Below are 21,569 nucleotides of genomic sequence, written 5' to 3' on the forward strand. Positions count from 1 at the left end.
CAGACATTATTATTTCCGGTCACATCCCAGTTACACCTGACCAGCTTCACACATCAACCTCAGTGGGTTAGATTACCAGCCAGTTCCTATGTACACTATGAGTTTCTGTGGATTGCCTCCAAAATAGACACATCGATTGACCTATTATCCCTAACAGTATTAATTACTGTAAATGAAATACCACATTAGAAATGATCATTATATTGTAATAGGCCTACATCACAAATAAGTTTCACAGTCATCCTGAAACTTCTGTCCTGAGCTCATGTGCATGTCATGAGTGGTGTGCGTCATCACCATAGACTGTATGGTTAGGAAGTAGGTGCGAACAGAACAGTTCATGTCAGCACCTGTACACATGTAGGCTGAGTCATGAGTCAGACAGCTTATCTGCACTGGCAAACAACTTTCATGATCGAAGGGCAAACAAACTTTCTTATGGTAAAAATGTTGGTTCTTGGACCGTGACCACTGTGGCAGAGGAGAGGATAGATGTAGATATGTTGGGACAGTGTAGTAATACGCATAACAAATCATCCCTGCCTTGAGTTGAAGAGAGGAAAGTAGGAGAGGAGAAAAGAGAGCAGGAGAGGGAACACTGGAAGAGGAGGGGAGCGACCTTTGACCTGTAACGGTACAACTTTCTCAACTAAGTTAAATATACATTGATAAAATAAAAAAATAATGACTAAATACACACATATATTTTTACAAACCCCCATCCCAGTATTCCCCCCCTCTAGTCACAACATGAATCAAAGATCTCTCTTTTCACCGGCTTTGCTCTGTCCTCCTGATCTCAAATCTGCCAGTTTCATCAGACCAGCACTTATGAGGATTCTCTGCATGCTGACAGAGTTGGGCATCCTGCATGGACTAGGTTACAGAACAGAGGTTCCTCCCTTCATTACTGTACAGTTGAGAACAGTTTCTCCTGAAATGTAAAACAGTGATGGTGAACTCCGGACCACCCAGTTCCAGGAGAAACAGGTGTTTGTCATAGTCCAGGTTCTTCACTCTGTTTAAGGAGCAGAGGCTGTTCCAGTCCACAGCTGCTGTTTGTGGTTCGTAGGCAAAACGCTGTAATGTCACTGTGGAGGTCAATCAGCCCCTGTCCACCTTCTGTTACAGGTAAGAACAGGACAGCAGGTCTGGACCAGTGAAATCCCATCTCTTCTCTACATTATGTCAAAATCGGTTTCACTCGTCCCTTCCTTTTTGTCTTCCCCACTTCCTCTCTGGGTTTGAATAATCCAATCAGTAAGCCTCATTATCCCCTCTTTTTGTTACATGAATGCAGGATCCAACCTATCCCGCTCCATGACCTCTGCCTCTACCTTTCCACCTGTGACACTGACGGCCATGTCAACTTTAACTATACTTGACACCACTGACATCAAGACTCCATCTGGAAACATCAGCAGCTACTTTCCCTCATAAATGGCCATTAACCTAAAATTGAGTTTATGCCAATTGTCTTTGAAACTAGTCCGACCTGATTGACCTGTCAGGGTAGTAACCTCTCCACTTTCCTTTAAATATACACACAGACCGCACACAAAATGGCAAATACAGAGACAGGATTTTAAACAATCTGATTTATTCAATGATTGAATTTTACAATAAAGTGAAAAGTTAGAGCATTTTGGGGTTGTTAAGGCTTTTTAGAGGATATGTTCACCCAAATGACAACAAAACTGGAGTGGATTTATCAAGCCATGTTACATTTGTCCAATTTTGTCTCTAGGGGCCACAGTATACTTTAGGAAGGAAATAGAAGTTTTAAAACAAGTGACAAAAAGAGATTATCAACTAAATTCCATCCACCTCCATTGTACTGTGGTGGAGGCGGAGATCTCACAGAAAGATTTTTTCAGACTGGGGTGGCTGTGGCTCAGGAGAGAGAGCGGGTCCTCCACTAATCAGAAGGTCGGTGGTTTGATCCCCGGCCCCTCCTCTGTGTGAATGTTAGTTCCTTTGTGATGAGCAGTTGGCTCGGTCATCAGTGTATAACTGTGTGTGAATGGGGTAATTGTGCCATGAAGTGTAAAGCACTTTGAGTGTTTAGGAGACTACCACTAGAGAGAAAATGTCTTCTTTGTAATTTGGGTGAACTGAAGTATAACATACATGTATAACAAACAGCACTGACATCAGTAAGGACAGATGAAAATGTGTTTTAAGGCTGTGTGTTATGTTGGAAATGTGGATAGTGACCCCGTTCTGTACCATATAATCACTTTCTTTAACCAGCTGATAAGAAAACGTCTTTGATCCCTGTGAGAAACTCAGGTTGTGAAATCATGGCCATGTCCTACAGTACAGTACATGGTGTGTGACTCACTGTCCACCTCCCTTCAAGAGTGAACACAGGCCAGACTCTGAGCTGTTCATGTCCTCCAACACTAACTGAACTGTCATCACAGCAGTGTGTCATCACAGTAATTATTCACTTACCAAATTTTTTTTTTTAAATTTGTAAATGTTGTATTAATGAACTTCCATTAGAATGTCAATTATTAATTCCATGTTCTTATTCAGACTTTAAATTTGTCAACTTTCAACTACTGTTTTGTTATTCCCCTTGAGCCCACACACATCTAATCCTTCAGTTTATCAGGGAAATTCACATTCAAAATCACCACATTTGGAGATACATGGTTTTCACAGGATGTTCACTGGTATGAAAAACTGTAATCTGAAAAGTAACTAAAGCTGTCATACAAATGTCATTAGTAAAGAGTACAATATTCCCCTCTGAGAGGTAGGAGTAGAAAATGAAAGTTGCATAAAATGGAAGAATGGAATTAAGTAACGTATAAGAAGTCGATACTGGTCAATCAGAGCTCCTGCTGCTGCTCTGTGGACTCTTAAGTTCATGTCAGGTGCTTACACACATTTTAAAGGAATTTAGGCCCATTTTTAAATGAAAGCAAACTTAAAAAGCAAGGTGTGACTGTGAACCCAGCAGACCAACTGGACCAGCTGGAATATAGTTTCATTTAAAACCCTGTCTGTCTAAGATTCTCTTTGAGATTCCAATTGAAAAAAATAATAATTATTCATGTACCACCGCCAAACATTAAAAGTGATAGAGTGATCAGAGGACAGTACATTTGACTAGAAAAAACAGTGCAATATGAAAGGTTAATTGAATATGAGTGTAACAGATTGTATTAGGAGCACTTTGGGCTCAGTTTAGACACTGAACTGCTCCTGAACGTTTTCTTCATTAAACGTCTTCAAAATCTCTGGACATCATTCTCTCCATTACAAAAACATCATGTATTAGCATACATACCCATCTAATACACACGATGCTAACATGTTTAAAAAACATTGGTTGAGCTTTTTGTGAAACATTAACCTGAGCCTTGCATTAAAAACCAGAACTGTTGGAAGAAAGTAGAGAAAAAATTAATAAATAAGTGAAATAAGTCATGTGCTTGTACACAAGACACGTCCTGCAGTCTTTTCACAAAGCGGACCCCTGGTCCTCTTCTCTGTTCTGCTGGACTGGACTGGGCTGGGTCAGGCTGTCCATGGCAGACAGGATGGAGGAGAAAAGGTGTTCAGCGTGGGTCTCCAGAGCTCCGGACTGCCTCTCAATCAACAGCAGGGCATCTCGTAAAACTGGAAACGAGGAGACAGAATGTCAAAGGATTTAGAAGGGAAATGATGAGATGAATGTGGAAGATTACTTTTCAGTTTTTAATGTATGCATGTTACAAACTGACGTGGAGACGTGGTGTTGATGCAGCTGAGGAGAAGCTGTCCAGTGTGCAGAACACAGGAGGTCAGGGGCTGGTGGCTGCTCACTTCTCTCTGAAAACTCTGACAAGACGACGTCACATTGTACTGTCAGCAACAGAGTGTGCATGAAGTGGGTAACAGGCTTTTTGAAGATATAAAGTGGGGCTGTTTGTTGAGGAAACCTATAAAGTTTTTACTGAAAGTAATAGATTCTGTTGGGCCCCATTTGATCTCTGTTTTCAACAGCTCCCTATCTACTGGTTGTGTCCCTGATTATTTTAAAATGGCTTGCGTGAACTCACTTTTAAAGAAACCTGGTTTAGATCCCTCCCTCCCACATAATTTTAGACCAATTTCAAAACTGCCTTTTTATTGCAAAGATTCTAGAAAGAATTGTGTCCAAACAGCTGCTCACTGTACTGGAAAATAACAAATTATTTGAAAAGTTTCAATCTGGTTTTAGGAAGTACCACAGCACTGAGACTGCCCTGCTTAAAGTCACCAATGACCTTTTAATGTCTGCTGATGAAGGCATGTGCTCAGTCCTGGTACTCCTGGACCTTAGCGCTGCTTTTGACACCATTGATCACAACATCATGTTAGACAGACTGAGGCACTGGGTGGGGATCTCTGGTACGGCCCTAGGATGGTTTTCATCCTACCTGTCAAATAGGAAGTTTTGCGTGTCTGTAAACAACTATGTCTCCTCATTCTGTCCAGTTAAATATGGTGTGCCTCAGGGGTCGGACCCATTTTGTTTTCCTTGTATCTGCTTCCCCTTGGACATATTATCCATAAACATGGCATTTCTTTTCATATTTATGCTGATGACACACAAATATACTTGCCCGTCAGATCCACAGACCCTGGAATGCTGAGTTCACTTAACAACTGCCTTTGTGAAGTTGGAAAATGGATGTCAAATAATTTCCTCCAACTGACCTCAGACAAGACAGAAATCCTGGTCATCGGGTCTCAGCAGATGACAAATCAAATACTGCCATCTGCTGGTTCCCTAGTAAATCACATTAAGCCTGCGGCAAAGAACCTTGGTGTTTGGTTTGAAAATAATTTAAATTTCGAGCAGCACATCACAAAGCTTGTTAACCCAAAAATCTATTGATCGACTCCAGACTGTCCAGAACTCAGCTTCATTACACTGGCTCCCAGTATGTTTTAGAATTGACTTTAAAATTCTTTTAAAGCTCTTCATGGCCCCTAGCCTTGTTATATTTCTGAACTTTTAGTCCCATACACACCAGCAGATCCTCGGGCAGAGGTCTGCTATCTGTTCCAGAGTCTCGACTGAAAAAAAAAGGGGACAGAGCGTTTGCTGTCAGGGCCCCGAGGCTCTGGAACAGCCTGCCCGAGGAAATCAGGTCGGCTGAGTCAGTGAACTCTTTTAAGTCCCTTCTTAAAACATACTTTTATAGGAGAGCCTTTCCCGATCTTATTTGACTTTATTTTATCCCTTTTATTTTATCAATTTTATATTTATCTTAAACATGTATTTTAGTCTTTTCAGTGTTTTCATGCTTTCATTGTTTTTGTATTATTGTCTCTTGGGTATTATTGTCTTTACACTTGTTAAAGCACTTTGTAACTTGTTTTTGAAAAGTGCTCTACAAATAAAGATTATTATTATTTATCCATTTTGACAATCACTTAATAATGTAGCTTCTTTATCGAGCAACACAGAATTCTGCTGCGAGCCTACGTCCATACACGTGCGACTCAACGCGTTCATCTGTCACTGAATTTCACAAAACACCTGGGCCCGTATTTATCAAGCTTCTCAGAATTACTCATAAGAACTGACTTGAGTAAAAAAAATTCTTGGCTCAAAGCTCAGCTTAAAAGTTAGTTAGCAAGCATCTCCGTCAGTCAAACTGTGTTTGATTACCACACTTTGAAAACCTCACAGTAAATTATTAATATCTAACCTTTATTTATTATATCATATATTCTATGATATACTGTGTATATTTACCTTGTAATTAATGTGCTTGTTGTACTTTTACCCTGTAAAGCACCCCAGACAACCATGGTTGTTTCAGTGTGCTATATAAATAAAGTTGATATTGATCAACCAAAGTTAGGGTTAGCATGCAACGTGGGTTTGTTTGTCAATGTCAATTTTATTTCTATAGCACATTTAAAAACAGTTGACCAAAGTGCTGAACAGGGTCGATGTCAAATACATAAATAACAAGTATAAAAATTACTGCAACCAAAGTGAATTACAGGGAAACAAAACAACACCACTTTAAAACATCAGAAACCAGGTTTAATGAAGGTTAAAAGCTACTGCAAAAGGGTGCGTCTTAAGCAGCGATTTAAACGTTTGTAGGGTCTGTGCAGCTTTAATATGCATGGGGAGGCTGTTCCATAGGATGGGGACAGCCACTTCAAGGGCTCTATCGCCCTTATTTTTTAGCTTTGATCTCGGGACATCCAAAAGCAGCTGATTTGTTGACCTCAGTGTTCTGACTGGAGAATGGTGGCATAAGAGATCAGCCAGATAAGGTGGTGCCAGTCCATTTAGGCCAAGACAGGGTTTGGGTCAGTGCCATAATTGGGTCAGTGACAATGCTCTGGAGTTTTCAGCCTGTCTGAAGTCTCATATTTTGGAATGCTGAGGGAAACTTGATTGAAGCTAAATTGGCTAAATGCAGGATGTGGGGACAGAATGGGGGAAAGTGTCATAGTTACTAACAGCTTGTATGTCTTCACTGTTAATGCACATTTGATATGGTTTCTATAAGGCAGTGTAGTAGAACTAAAACCACGTGTGCATGTGCTGTCAGCATCCACTCCGGAGTATGACAGGGCCTCAAGGCTCAGCCCTCACCTGATAGTCTGCGAGAGACGACTTCACACTGTCTATGTCCACAGTGGGTGCAGCCAGCCGCTCCATCTTCTCTGACACTGTATACAGCTGCTGGATGAGCTGCTCCAGGTGTGAACAGAATACCTGGAACAAACACACTCAGCTACTTAATGCATCAAGAATCAAACCCTGCAGATTTTTGATTTCAAATACAGTCAACACCCAGTATGTCACTATAAAGGCAGAGGGGTCCATTGTCTCACACTGTCAGATGTAGGAGTGTTGCACTTTGACATACAGTCAGAATCTTTTATGGCAGGTCAGATCATGTCTCTACCTGGATGTGTTGCATCAAGGAGTCGCTTGGTTCCTGGTCCTCCTGGCTGCTCCTCTGCCTGCCAGGCAAGGTGAGGCCACCCAGCTGCTCCACCAAAGCCTCTACCTCCCTGAGACTGGACCAACTCAGTCCCCCTCCAATAGGCTCCACCCAGGCTCCAGGACTCCTGTGATCAGCTGCTCAAGGACAATAGTTGGATATTTGGAATATCTGAGAGATCAATTTTCAGTGCTGTAAGCACCACAAACTAAATTCCATTCACCACCATTGTGTTGGGGTATAGACAGATATCTCAGACAGACTTCTCTAAACCTGGACAAATAAAACCCAAAACTCTCTGCATGGGGGGGGGGGGGCAATATGTCATTTGGGTGAAATGACCCTTAAGAGCAAATTGGCCCAAAATATAAACATCCAGTCAGTGTGTATAGAAGAAATACCTGTCCGAGCAGCACTTCTCTCCGCTCTGCCCAGCTCATCTTTTCCTTCACATGTGTCTTGATTGTTGGCCTCCAGCTCTTTGACTTCAGCCTCGTGTTTCTCAGGCAGGTTGATGGAGGACAGGACCGAGTTGGTCCTTGGGCCCAGAGACTCCCAGCTGGCTGTGACAGGCCGGTTCAGCTGTGCCGTCACCTCCCTCACCTGCCCACAGGGACCAAATACTTTCAGTCTTTAGCTGAGGGAACAAAAACCACTGACATTACAGCTAAAAAACAGAGGCATGTTTGTGGCCATCCATGTTACTGTATACTGAGATCTGTGTTAATGTAACGCCAAGTGTATCGTTATGATACATGAGTTTTAGAGACCTCTGCATTCTCAGGTTGACAATTGTTTCCCCAAAAAACTGATGTATACAATCAGATACATGCAATGCACGGATAATCCTCCAGGGGGCTGCTATTCATCCACCATAGGTCCTTCAATTGAGACAGCCAAAATGGAAGTTGTCAATCGGTGACCTACAGGTGGTTTTGCAGGGAAACTTTTGCTAATTTTAAACGAGTTAAGGTGAGAAAAACATTCAAATTGTTTTGGATGCTTCAATATGAATATTTACTGGATTGAAGTATAGTTACTTAATATTTCATAACTTATTTTATAGTAAAATTGTGTTGAAAATGTGTGTATCAAATAGATACAGCAGGTATGTACGGTAATTTATGTATACATCTGTAACTCATAGTTTTATTGCATATCCATCATTATGCATTCCATTCAGCTACATACACCCTTTTAACTAATTAAAGGTTGAAGATAGATATAATTAGGTATATTTTGAGTAGAAATTGAGATTTTTAGCCTATATTGTATTTTCCTGCTCTATCGAGATGCTAAATGTAATTGGATGTTTCCAAGACTTACTTCATAATAATCGTTGAATTTAAATAAAAACTGACCAATTCAGAGGAGAAATACACAGTAATTTGTGTTTGGCTTGTAATTTTTAAGTGGCAAATAAGTACAGCATTGAAGATATCCTGATTATGGGTTGCAATTCAAGTGACATGGAGCAGTTAGGGGAAGATGATGATGCTGAAACATGTTGTGTTCTGCATGTTTTTTGTTGTTTTAAAAAAAAACATGATGTGGGCAAAACATTACAATAAATTCCAAATGTATCAAATATGATACAAAACAAAACTCATACCTTCAAAGAGCTATTCAAATTTTATTTTATTATTGGCATTAGGGGTAATAACTCCATTTCCAAAAAAAATTGAGTTTTCCTGGCAATTGTTTGATAGTTTACGGGGTATCATAAAGACAAAGCAGGACCGGACAGCTCTCCTTAAATTTTCTGTCCATTTAGTAAGAGCTCTGGGCGACTCCTCCCTTTCCCTGCAGCTTGTGACGATGTTAATGAGCATTTCCACATTAACATACCCCTACATTTAGAGATTTGTACATCAGTTGATCTAATATACAGCTTCATTTAAGCAGGGTTTGGAAGAGTACTAGAATTTTAAGTAATATTACTTGTGTAAATATCTACTTAGACAAAAATACAAAGTACGTCAGTTAAAATTTACTTTACTGGGATAAAGAAAATGTCACCAATGGTGGTTATATGACAACCTATTCAATTAAATAACATCACACCACTATGTCCAAACCAACAATATATTCCTTTTCTAAGACTGAGAATCAATTCTACAACAGCCTTCCTCAGTGTATTCTAACTAGAATTAACCAGGAAAGAGACAACACACAGACAATTAAACAAAACTGGCCAATACTAAATTTAAAATGTTGCGGTTTTCCAGACTTGTTTGGATCCCGATCATTGCTGCTTGCGGCTATATTGATAAGATTCTAATTATTAGAGAGAAAATTCACCAACTGGTATCAATTCAGACTTCTCTTCAAACTCAGGAACCTTTCCCACTGTAACCAGTCCACTCGGCCTCTGTCCCACTGTAACCAGTCCCTCTCTATGCTGCTGCACTCCACAACATTTTAGAGCTCAGTGAGTCACTGCAGTCACAACTGTGACAGATTATTCAAAAAAATAACAAAAATAAAAAATAAAGTAGAAAGACCTAATCCCATGAACATTTAGCTTGTTAGTCAGACCCAGCAGGCACCTGTTGTTCACTCATCATTGTGTATTTGGGTTTGGTCACTTGGCATGCTCCCGGGGTGGTGAAACCAGAGATTAATTAAAGTATGCCATCTTTTTGTAACCTCTGCAGAGGTCCAGTAATGCTATCCTTAACCATATCCCATAGTGACATAATTATTTTTTATCTTGCATTGTTGTACTGTTCAAACTGCTAAGCCCAGCCCGGTTGGGACTGCACCTCTCTCACCGGCAGACACTCGGCCAGTGAACGTTTACATTGAGAACATGTATGTTTTCAAGGGGGTCACTTCTCTGGACATGGAGCTCTCTGGAGCGCTGCCCTCCTCCGGCTGCAGCTGCGGCTTCTTCTCTGCTGCAGCTGCAGATTTCTTTAGATCTATTCTTACACCGTTTATCAGGACTCTCTCTGACTTTGTTTTTTTACACTGTAATGCATGTGACCTCAAATGTAGCAAAGTGCTCTACTTGAAAACACAAAACGTCTTAGCTAGAACACATAGGACTCAGCTGAAACAGTGAAACACGCTACTCTTAAAATTTGACCCTCAATGGTTTTGGAAATGAATAGTTAGATGTTTTATTCTATGTGGTGGTGGTGACCTCCACCTGTTCAGTCTCAAGGAGGTGGAGGCTTTGCAGGAGATGCTGTGTGGCATCACCTTGCCTGGCAGGGAGGAGCAGCAGCCAAGTGACTCCTTGATGATTACATTTATCCTCAACATGGCCTTATTTAAAATGCAAGAGCAATCCATAAATGTTATTGTTCTCAAACCTAATAGGACCACACCACACTACTTTAAAGGTCAGATTTTTTTTTTTAATCCTCACTTGGCCAGAGTGATCAAACTAAATACAATCTGCAGAGTGTGAATAAACTGCTATGACTGTACCTTACAGATTTAGGGACCATACTGTTGGTGTTGCATGTTTTAACCCATTTGTAATCACCCATGTGCCACGGCCTGAGCTAAGTCACTGCTGCATGTTGTTGTTGAAGATTCAAGTGCCAACAAACATATCATACTGTTGCTGTATTCCACAGATATACAGCATATGTGTGGCTTTACAGCAAATGTTTCAGGATCTTTTTCACAAAGTGCAACATCCATCTACTGCCCTCAATATTTTTTTTTACATTAGCACTCATCAGTGTGATGATTTTTGGAAGATGACTATTATAGGATGTTGAGGCGTCACTGAATGCACCATCTCATAACTGCAGTTTTACACAACAATGATGTAACTGAAGGCAATGCATTTCTCACAACAGCTAGAGCCAGGTGGATTTTCAGACCAAGGTGAAATGAATGCAATTTGAATACGTACTCTGTGGAAAATGATCAAAGTATGAGTGATTTGTAGTAACGGGTTTCAACACACCAGTGTGGTCCTTGAATAAAAAGACAACGTGTTCACAGCACTGACCTGTCTGGATAGCAGCTGCAGCTCCTCCAGCTGCTCTGGAAGAGGCCAGAACTCCTGGTCCACCTCCCCACATACACACCTGGACCGTGGAAGAACACTGGTTGAGTGGATAAAAGAAGCGGAGGTGGAGGAGGATAGTGCATGGTGCTGATGATGGTGACCTTCACACCGATTCGTTCCATCTCTGTTCTTGCTGCAGTCCAGACTGTTCAAGGACAAACCCACCGGGTCTGTTCGGGACATCAGGGCACTGGAGGACAGACCATCTGAGGTGAAGCCCTGCAGGTCAGGAGACATATGACTCACACTGAGTGTGCTTCTTTCTCTGGTTTGCCCTGAGCCACTCACAGTAAAGCCCAACCCCGACAGGCTGGTGGAGCTGCAAAGGTGGTCCAGTTCAATCCCTGAGTCCTGAAGGTTGGGGTCTGTTTGGAGGACAGAGTCTCCTTGGGGCTTGGAGGTGTCCCACTCACTGACCACCTGTCCTGGTCTCAGAGGGTAGGTGTAGTCCAGCAGGGCCTGGTACTCCTTATTTGGGTCCCATCCTGCAAAATGCCTGTCTGGAGATGGAGGCAGAGCTTTAGGGATGGCACAGGCCCAGTAGTTCGCCTGATAGGGAGACATCAGGTGTCCTTTTGAGTGTCTTCCAGATGAGCATAGTTTGGTCTCTTCCCCACCTCTCTCTGTCCCCCTCCCCAGCCTGAGCCGAGTATGGCCTGACCTGGAATACCCTGAGCGAGGGGTGTAGGTAGGATACAGGACAGTGGAGGTCAGTCGCGGCCTCAAAGGTGGATTTAATCTCTGGACCTCCAGGATGGAGCTTGAGAGGCTCCGCTGAGCTAATCTGCTGCCAGGGAAAGCACCTAAGGGTGAGCTGAGGTCTTCTCTAGAGACTGAGGGAGCTGAGATGTCACTGCGAGAGAAGGCCAGGCTCTCTGGGGTCATCTCTCCTCTTGCTCTGGTCAAGAAGTTCATGTCAGTGTGTTGCAGATTTTCTTCTCTTCTGCTAACACCCAAATGATTCTCCTACAAGGCAGGAAACGGACAGAATTAAAAACAGATACTGTAACATTGCTGTCTGTTAAAGGAAAGGCTTTGGGACATTCAGACACATACTGTAGGTTTCTGTTATGTACATGTACTGTAATGGCTCTATTCAAACGTGACAGGACCGTTGCAGAATCAGCCCACAAATCTCACATGACATTTAGTATCTGGTCCACAGAGGGAGTGCTGTCACTGCTGGAGCACAGCGCTGCGTGCAACAGTAACGATCTGAAGGAAGAGTTCTCACTTCTCTCACAGGCTGCATCACTGACAGTGGCTCCACAGTCCTGATGCAAAGCAGGAAAAATGTGGTGGTTGCCATTGGCTAATAACTTTCACTGGCGTTTGAAAAACTCCAAACGTGACAAGACGACTTTTGAATCAGTTTCTTTTCCCAACACTACCACCCCCCCCCCCCCCCCACACACACACACACTCATTCCATACAAGGGTTTTCTGTATTCCTGCTTTGGCAGCAGCCAGGTCAGAGCTTAAACCTACAATGACTGCTCTACTTGCTACATCCGCAGCAGAAGAGAAACACCCATAGGTGTCATTTACACTGGGGATCCTGGTGACATGTCCCAACCACTTTTTGAAAGCGTTTGTTAAAAATGTTCTGAAAAATAGCTTACAACAAGAAATGTTAAATAACAAATGCAAGTGCTATGAGAAAATGTTTTTGGCACAATAAGAAAACATGCAATGTAAATATAGAACAAAGAAATAAAACAGATCTGCATTGTTAAGCTAAAAGATTTATTTTTTATTGATTACTTCATTATATTCTATTTTTATATTCTGAATTTTCACCTGCCACCTGAATTTTGTATTCCCCTTTATATAAATAAAGACATTTCCACCATAAATTGGTGCAGAAAATGTCTCTAGAATGCAGGGAATTAAGTGTTTAATGCTCAAAATCTTCTGGAGGAGAGTATTTAGTCAATGAAAATTTCTTTTAAATTACATTTTAAAAATAAAATCTTCTATTCTTGTGACCCCAATATTGTGCATTGTTACGTCTCACGGACTACAGTGAGGAAAATAAGTATTTGAACACCCTGCTATTTTGCAAGTTCTCCCGCTTAGAAATCATGGAGGGGTCTGAAATTGTCATCGTAGGTGCATGTCCACTGTGAGAGACATAATCAAAAAAAAAAATCCAGAAATCACAATGTATGATTTTTAACTATTTATTTGTATGATACAGCTGCAAATACAAATAAGTATTTGAACACCTGTCTATCAGCTAGACAGCACGTCTGCCTTCAAAAATGTCCACCTCCACTCCATTTATTATCCTAAATTAGATGCACCTGTTTGAGGTCGTTAGCTGCATAAAGACACCTGTCCACCCCATACAATCAGTAAGAATCCAACTACTAACATGGCCGAGACCAAAGAGCTGTCCAAAGACACTAGAGACAAAATTGTACACCTCCACAAGGCTGGAAAGGGCTACGGGGAAATTGCCAAGCAGCTTGGTGAAAAAAGGTCCACTGTTGGAGCAATCATTAGAAAATGGAAGAAGCTAAACATGACTGTCAATCTCCCTCAGACTCGGGCTCCATGCAAGATCTCACCTCGTGGGGTCTCAATGATCCTAAGAAAGGTGAGAAATCAGCCCAGAACTACACGGGAGGAGCTGGTCAATGACCTGAAAAGAGCTGGGACCACCGTTTCCAAGGTTACTGTTGGTAATACACTAAGACGTCATGGTTTGAAATCACGCATGGCACGGAAGGTTCCCCTGCTTAAACCAGCACATGTCCAGGCCCGTCTTCAGTTTGCCAATGACCATTTGGATAATCCAGAGGAGTCATGGGAGAAAGTCATGTGGTCAGATGAGACCAAAATAGAACTTTTTGGTCATAATTCCACTAACCGTGTTTGGAGGAAGAAGAATGAGGAGTACCATCCCAAGAACACCATCCCTACTGTGAAGCATGGGGGTGGTAGCATCATGCTTTGGGGGTGTTTTTCTGCACATGGGACAGGGCGACTGCACTGTATTAAGGAGAGGATGACCGGGGCCATGTATTGCAAGATTTTGGGGAACAATCTCCTTCCCTCAGTTAGAGCATTGAAGATGGGTCGAGGCCGGGTCTTCCAACATGACAATGACCCGAAGCACACAGCCAGGATAACCAAGGAGTGGCTCTGTAAGAAGCATATCAAGGTTCTGGCGTGGCCTAGCCAGTCTCCAGACCTAAACCCAATAGAGAATCTTTGGAGGGAGCTCAAACTCCGTGTTTCTCAGCTACAGCCCAGAAACCTGACTGATCTAGAGAAGATCTGTGTGGAGGAGTGGGCCAAAATCCCTCCTGCAGTGCAAACCTGGTGAAAAACTACAGATTAGATTATGTCTCTCACAGTGGACATGCACCTACGATGACAATTTCAGACCCCTCCATGCTTTCTAAGTGGGAGAACTTGCAAAATAGCAGGGTGTTCAAATACTTATTTTCCTCACTGTATGTGTTTTGTCACAACTCTAATCTGAACCCTTAAATGTCCACATTACAGCCTTGAAAACACTGTGCTTGCTGTAATGTGTCCAGTGAGTTAGCAGCAAAAGTCGCTTGATAAACTTTGAGCAACTTCTTTTCTCATCGCCATGTGATGGCAGTGCATGGTTGTCAGGTTAGGAGGCTGTTCGGTTTGCTTTCCACGTGCTGTACCACAGTGACATGTCATTTATGGGAGAATTAGCTGGGTCATTGTCTGCTGGTAGATTTCAGCCTCTCTCTCAGACCTGATTGTGCAGTAATCATCATGTTTCCTCGGCAGGCTTGGCTATCAAAACAACAAATGACTACAAAGTCTGTGTGCATTTGAACGTGTGCAGCTGGAGTCTTTACATTATGATGGCACTCAGTTCAGGCCTGACCAGTGTTGGGAGTGTTGTGAAAATATTAGGTCCAACTTAGTCAGATTGTCACTGTGACTCTGGGTCTGGGATTTATACACGAGGTCGACATGTAAAATTACCATCACATCACATCTGAAATAGTCTGTAGTTAATAGAATTTAAAACATGCAATATCATTTCCTCTAAAATGATTCTACAGAATCAGTTGTGATACATTATACTCGAAGTAGTAATTTCCTCTCAGTCCTCCTTACCTCCTCTGTGTGCTTCTGTGGATCCGTCTTCTTTAAAATAGACGCATGTTGTTCTGAAGAGAACAGAGGCTTTCTCATTACATACTGTCTGTCTGTCAGATACCTGGAGGTGGGCGCCATAGTCACACTTTTGTGTGGTCCTCCTCCGTCTTTTTCTCTCTCTGTCTTGCCTCTTTCAGTGTCATTTGTGGCCAGACTCTGGCATCTGCTGCTGTGTTTAAACTCTGGGAGATGCATCCTCCATCGCTGGCTGCATCCATTGGCTTCCATTAGACAAAGGCGATGTAGGAAGGTCTGGTCAACTAAAGGAACATAACAGTTTAGAAACATTCAGTGTTATTAATGTATTTTTTTTTAAGTCATTGAAAATGTTTTATTAATTGAATTTTTTGGTTTCATCCATGCACCTTGAAAGAGCTGCAGGGTTGTGGCAGAGTTCTTTGTCCAGCATCTTCTCAGCAACAAACATCATGTTGAAGCACAGTTGAGCACTGTAATGACAAAGGAAAGAAGTACATAAAGACAGAGTAACACATTCACAGATGACTTGAGAAGTAAAAGAAGCTAACATTTCTGACCTAAAGCACCTTTTCATGAGAACTGTCTAATTTCTCTAAAAACAAGACTTGAATGATGCTGTAATTAAGAGATTTTACACAAGCACATTTAAGCGTGTTCATTCATTTTTTGGCCACCAGCTGGCAGCAGAATAAGTTCAATACACATCATCTGACATATCATCACCATATAAAATTGTTATGGGAAACAGTTGCCTATTTTCACATCAGAATAAAGTTCTTCACAAGTCTTAAACTGAGACCTATATCCAACCCGTGTGTCTCTAAGACCCGACCTGCTTGACCCCTATGGTCATATTTGAGACCCAAACCCAACCAAGAGACCCAAAGCGGTTAGTGCTGAAACAGTCAGTTGATCAGCAGCAAATTCAATGCCCATAATTCTGATAAACAAAAAAATCAAAAGAGGAATTTCTTTATGAATTGACCCTTCGCCAAGCCCCGCCCCCTTTAGTTACTGTTGCATTATACATTTGAAGGTTGTATTCAGGCTCTCAGACTGACTGAAACTGACTCAAACGGACGTGAAAAAAAAATGAAAGATAGAAGCTAAAGCCTACCAATCACACAGTACAAGTGAACCACCACATGACACCCCGACGATTGAGACAAAAGACAACGATATCAAGGATCAACACTGTTCCTGTAAAGCTGGTTAGGCCCCTATTCATCATTACAAAGCAGAACAGTAGGGCTTTATTACATTACATTCCGTAGGAAGCTAGTTAGCGTTAGCTAACATTACATTAGGAATAATCCATAGCCGACATTTTCTGGATTTATTTTAGGTTTTGGAAAGACAATACATTGTACTTTTGAACTCTCTGGGTTGTGACGGTAATTATTACAAGTGCCCTAGGAACAGCGTTTGACCATATCTTGGAAAAATCCAGCCAAAAAATAAAAAGCTAGAAAACAACTCTTTTTGCATTAGAGTCAATGGAGCGCAGCCATGAAAGTGTCGGACCTCAGAGCAAGTCCTATACTGCGCTGTGATTGGCCAGCTGTGTATTCAGGGCGTGGCTTAGCAAATTGCATTTTAAAATAACCAAAGCCAGAACCCATTCCAAGCCAGAAACCACATGCAAACCCTGATATTTTGACCTCTATAGCAGAAAGGCCTGAACAATTCATCGAAACGGCATACTGCAGTTTTCAAATCAGCGAAATATTTTTTAATGTGTCAAAATACCATCTTAAATTAAATATTGTCGTGTTGCAGATAAACACACATATCTAAGTGGCACATACACATTTTCCTTAGTGAGTAGAATGTTTCTACCTATTGTTGTGGGATCACTAAGCAGCAGGCCTGATAAGCATCCACTTGGTGTAATGATATGCTCGCTCCTCACCTGACTGATCTCATTAAGACTGCATGCTCAGACCTGCTTGTGCTCACCGGGTCAACGAGGAAGAATACTCTCTGTCCAGGGGCTCTCCTGATATGGCAGTGTGGTCAGAGCTCTGGGCACATGTCGAGAACTCGGAGACCATTGTTCATGCTATCAATGTTTTTTAGCCAAGGTTCTGGCTCAGCTAAATTTTGTACTAAGAAATATGAACAAGAGACACAACAATGACTGTCCAAAGTGCAAACATGGAACTCAAACTGTGAGAAATATAAGTCCTGATCATCTGAGGGTAGGGCTGAACGATTTTGAAAAAAAACTTTCCAAAAAAGATTATTTTGACTGATATTGCGATATGCCAATATACAAGCCGACAGGTGTGATAGAATCCTTTTATTCTGTTAACTCGCTGCATTTTCTTTTGTTTGTGGCCCCACCGCTGTGGCCATCAAACAACATTTGCTTTCTAACTTTCACCTCACAAGCAGGTCCGTTTTCATCTTCCTCTCATTTGTTGTTGCTGTGATTCACTATAAACAGGCTTTTACATCCATCAATGTTCACGTGGCCCTGATCATTTCAATGTTGGAGCTTAGGAGTTAAAATCTGGATGATTACGTCATTCCGAGTGGGACCTCAGTAGCCAATGAGACAGACAAGTTTAACGTTAGTCCCACAGCTGCCGACCGTTGCCCAGCAATGGTAAACATTCTAGCACTTGAGGCTAACAATAGCTAGCATACCACTGTTGATTAAGAGTGAAATCTCCTGTAGTCTGAGCCCAGCTTTAAGATGATTGCTTGAATATAATAAAGCAGTCTGCAGTGTGCTTTGTTCTCTTGGTGGTATCACTGAGCTTTAAATATGTATTAGCGTCACCTGAGCCCATTTCTAAAAAAGGTACAAACTGTGATGCAACCACGGTAACAGGAACACAGGATATAGGACCCAAATGCAGACGCTTGAGGCAGAGCTGATGCAGTTCAGTGATGCAATAACAAGGGTTTGTGGGATGGTGTGGCAGGCAATAGTCCAAATCAGAGACGGCAGCCCAAACAGACAAATAAAGGGGCAAGCAAGCAGTTCTCAGGTACACTGGATCTACAGGAAACAATTTAACTTAAACTGGCCAGTGGGAATGGTCCAGTTAGGTATCTGCAGGGCTGATGAGGGGAAAGTGGAAACAGATGACAGACTAGACGGAGTAGGCCAGGTAACTGTAGAGCAGAAGAGGGAAGAGAGAACAGGTGTGTTGTTGGGTGTGGCAGTCAGGAGGGAAAGTCCAAGGGCATCTGGTGGATTAGTGAAGAGTATGGCAGCAAATCACAAGATAGCCATGCCCTAAAGCTTACGCTGCTTTATGGTCTATTTTCCTCTAAATGGGACCATAATTTACTAAATGATCATGCTGTGTTGAAGAAGACAGGAAACTAGCGACTGAGACCTTAAACTCAAATGAAGTGAGAAGTAGGCTCATTTTGTGATAGACTCCAATGCACTCAGACTTGCCAGTGGAGTCGCCCCCTGCTGGCCGCTAGACAGAATGCGGGTTTAAGGCACTTCCGCATGGGCTTCACTTTTCAGACCCGCAGGTTCCTGCTTGGTGGACATGCAAATGGAGAGGAAGTGGGTAGACAGAGGGTGTAGGGGATTTCGGGGGTGGTCTCAGAAAGGCCCCGTGTGTGTGTGTGTGTGTGTGTGTTTGAGGAGGTGGGAATGTGGCTGGAGGGAAGGACAGAGAGGCAGATTGTGACACACACATTCTGTAACAATAGTGTCTCAGTAATGACAGGATCACCACGTGTTTTCCTGTCTCGTTGGCCTACTCTCAGGATCTGGGATGGTGGGTGAACCTCTCACACTTATCCTCTATTGTGACCACAGTGAATGTATGCCTGGTTTCCATGGTGATGGCCTAGAGAAGATGGTGCTAGAGTCACGAGAAAAATGTCAAAGGCTGGAACGCTCTCTAACTGCTAGGATGAATATGATCCACTGCAAAACCATTCACTCTTTCACACCGGCCCTGGATCTCTGATCATGTTAAGCAGTCGACACCCACGTGCGACGTGCACAGCCACAGTAATGGCTGCAGGATACGTGATGTCAGCAGCATCAGTGTTAAAGATGCTAAGCTCTTATAGGTGGGGTATGCAATTCAGGAGAAATCCAACACCATGACATAGAGCGAACAATACCGGAGTGAGTACTGTAACTAACATTAGCTAAGTTGTGGGTTAGCATACTGTCACAACAGTTGCTGGACGAGACGGTCCCAGAGCCAATACTCACAACTCTCCTGTTGCTATAGCTCACATCACAAGCTGAATGTCCGTGGACAAGTCACTTAAATTTACCTGACACACACATCATGGCTGGAAAGGCTGGTATAGCAATGGGTACATGCAACTCCAGAAAAAAAAAAAAAAAACAACAACACAGTACCAGCGTATGTTCCACTTTAGCAACCACAATTCACTTACTGTTTGAAAACAGACTGCAGAAACAGCAGCATAAGTCAGATTTTCTACAGTATGTAAATACTGTAGATATTTTACAGTATGTATTTGGAAACGGTTCTTTTCCTTAGAAGTTGATCACCTTTAGCTAACCTGAGTAATAGCCTATGGTAATAGCTTTGATATTGTCGCAACAGCACATCATTTTGTGACAAGAAAATAACAGCAAACATGTGCCCACACCTGAAAAACAGACGCGATGATGCCTCAAATGTGGAATGTACACAGAAGCAGGCCTAGTGGTCGACCGATATGGGTTTTTCAATTGTCACTGCCGATATTTAGAGAGAAAAGTCATGTATAATTCCATTATTCCATGCAGAGTACAATTATCTCAGCCAGTAACGTGTTGTTTTAGATGGAATTTTCATTAATGAATAAAATAGAAACAACATTGGGTTCTGCTGAAGATTTCAGAACGTGACTGGTGTTTAGGGGGGGGGGGGGGGGTACAGTTTGTCAGAAGTGACGTCAGCTGCATTTTCCTCTACACTATAAAAATACAACACTAGCCAGTAATGGTGGAAGATTAGAGCCGCTGTCATTTAGGATAGGAAAAACTTGTTAATTTAGAAAAGAGGATGATGGCTGAGGACATTTAGGGCTCCTAACTATTTTACCACCTTCCCAAAACTCACAAGGTGGAGCAATAACATTGTTCGACCAATATGTTTGTACACTGTGTACAATATGTACACTGTTTGTTTATTGGCCTCCTGAGTGCAGGCATCGGCTGATGCTGATTATCTCAAAATGCCAGATATTGGCCCAGTTGTTCTATCACTACACAGAAGCACACTGAAAGGTTCATCTCATTGCTTTCCCCCTGGACTGTTGTATGCATTCAGTCAGCTGTTGTGCTTATTCATTCATGGTTCCCTAATGTTGATCATTAACACAGAGCTGATGACAGCTGAGTGAACCTCATGCTTTAGCCTTTGCTCATTTGTTCAAACTTAAATAGAATGTCAAAGACAGGAAACAATGGCCAGTGTGGGACTGGAGGAAACCATGGCAACAAGCAGTGGCACCAAGCATTAAATGAGCGATAACGTTACAAAGCGAGGGGCCACTGTGGTCCCCCGTGCTGGCGATGTAAGTGTTCTAAGGTCTATTTATCCTAGGGTTCTGGCCTTCTTTAATCCAGTCTAGGTTCCGGTCAGTAGCTTACGCGTCAAAAGCTCGCCAAAATGTAAGCGGCAGAACCAAACGTGAAGCCGCGGGCTGCAGAAAGCGCCAAGGTATCGCTGGCTTTGTGACTTCAATAATATGATGACTGTGCTACACACAAACTCCTTTCAAAAACCCTGCTATTGAACGTGTCTTCGCTTCTCGACAACCGTGCATGCCCAATGAAGCCAACTTCAGTCCTCTCACAATTCTTTGGAAGCGTATCGCAAATTCGGCATCATTATGACCCACCAAGCTTCCTTTTCAGAAATAGAAAGTATTTCCCACCGCCCATTAACGTTGCTGTGTATTTGGTGGGCGGAAGTCAGACCAATTGTCACTTACCGCAAATTTATCAAAGAAGCCTGAGTACAAAACTCCTCAAGCAGCTGTTAGCGTCAGCGTCAGAACAATACAAGTTCCATACGTACCACATTTGGCTCCGTGTGTCAGGGAGCGGCCAGCAGAACCTAACGTTCACGTTAACGTTCACGTTAGCCCTCTTCACAGCGGCTTTGTTGCTGCAGCCTCCTTCCTCTAACCGCGCTGCCTTCACGTGCCTCTCCTCAAATTCTGTCCTGTATGAAGTCTGTTAGTAGTTTTTATATACAGTCTGTGGTTAGTACAAGTGTTATTCTAACATCGGTAATAAGGGCAGGAGCGGTCTGTCGGTTACAAGGAATAACTGCTCGCCTTTAAAAAAAACACACAACACAAGAGACACAGTTATTTGTAGCATGTATGTAACGTGTATAACCCGCGTGGGATATAACTGGGTTTTAAGGATAGACAAGCAATAATTCACATAGGAGCCTAACAATAACAGAAAAAAACGTACGCCT

At 42.3% G+C, this 21,569-nt stretch overlaps 1 protein-coding gene across 3 annotated transcripts; it reads right to left on the reverse strand.

Moving 5' to 3' along the window:
- Nucleotides 1–1,647: 1,647 nt before the first annotated feature.
- Nucleotides 1,648–21,305, reverse strand: cep68 (centrosomal protein 68). 3 transcript variants are annotated; one of them, XM_038737990.1, is made up of 9 exons: nt 21,159–21,305; nt 15,516–15,599; nt 15,109–15,410; nt 10,933–11,958; nt 7,361–7,562; nt 6,921–7,096; nt 6,605–6,727; nt 3,738–3,834; nt 1,648–3,633 (listed from the first exon to the last, which is right to left on the reverse strand). In XM_038737990.1, the coding sequence occupies exons 3-9, from the start codon at nt 15,376–15,378 to the stop codon at nt 3,476–3,478; spliced, it is 2,052 nt and encodes a 683-aa protein (XP_038593918.1). In that variant the 5' UTR covers nt 15,379–15,410; nt 15,516–15,599; nt 21,159–21,305; the 3' UTR covers nt 1,648–3,475. The 3 variants fall into 3 exon arrangements, with proteins under 3 accessions (XP_038593918.1, XP_038593919.1, XP_038593920.1); XM_038737991.1 differs by lacking the exon at nt 21,159–21,305 and adding an exon at nt 21,073–21,090; XM_038737992.1 differs by lacking the exons at nt 1,648–3,633; nt 3,738–3,834 and adding an exon at nt 6,019–6,418.
- Between the last annotated feature and the right edge of the window lie 264 nt (nt 21,306–21,569).

The sequence above is a fragment of the Micropterus salmoides genome, unplaced genomic scaffold (assembly GCF_014851395.1).
Source record: "Micropterus salmoides isolate LMB-PRFRI ecotype aquatic unplaced genomic scaffold, ASM1485139v1 Ms_hic_scaffold_22, whole genome shotgun sequence".
Taxonomy (NCBI): domain Eukaryota; kingdom Metazoa; phylum Chordata; class Actinopteri; order Centrarchiformes; family Centrarchidae; genus Micropterus; species Micropterus salmoides.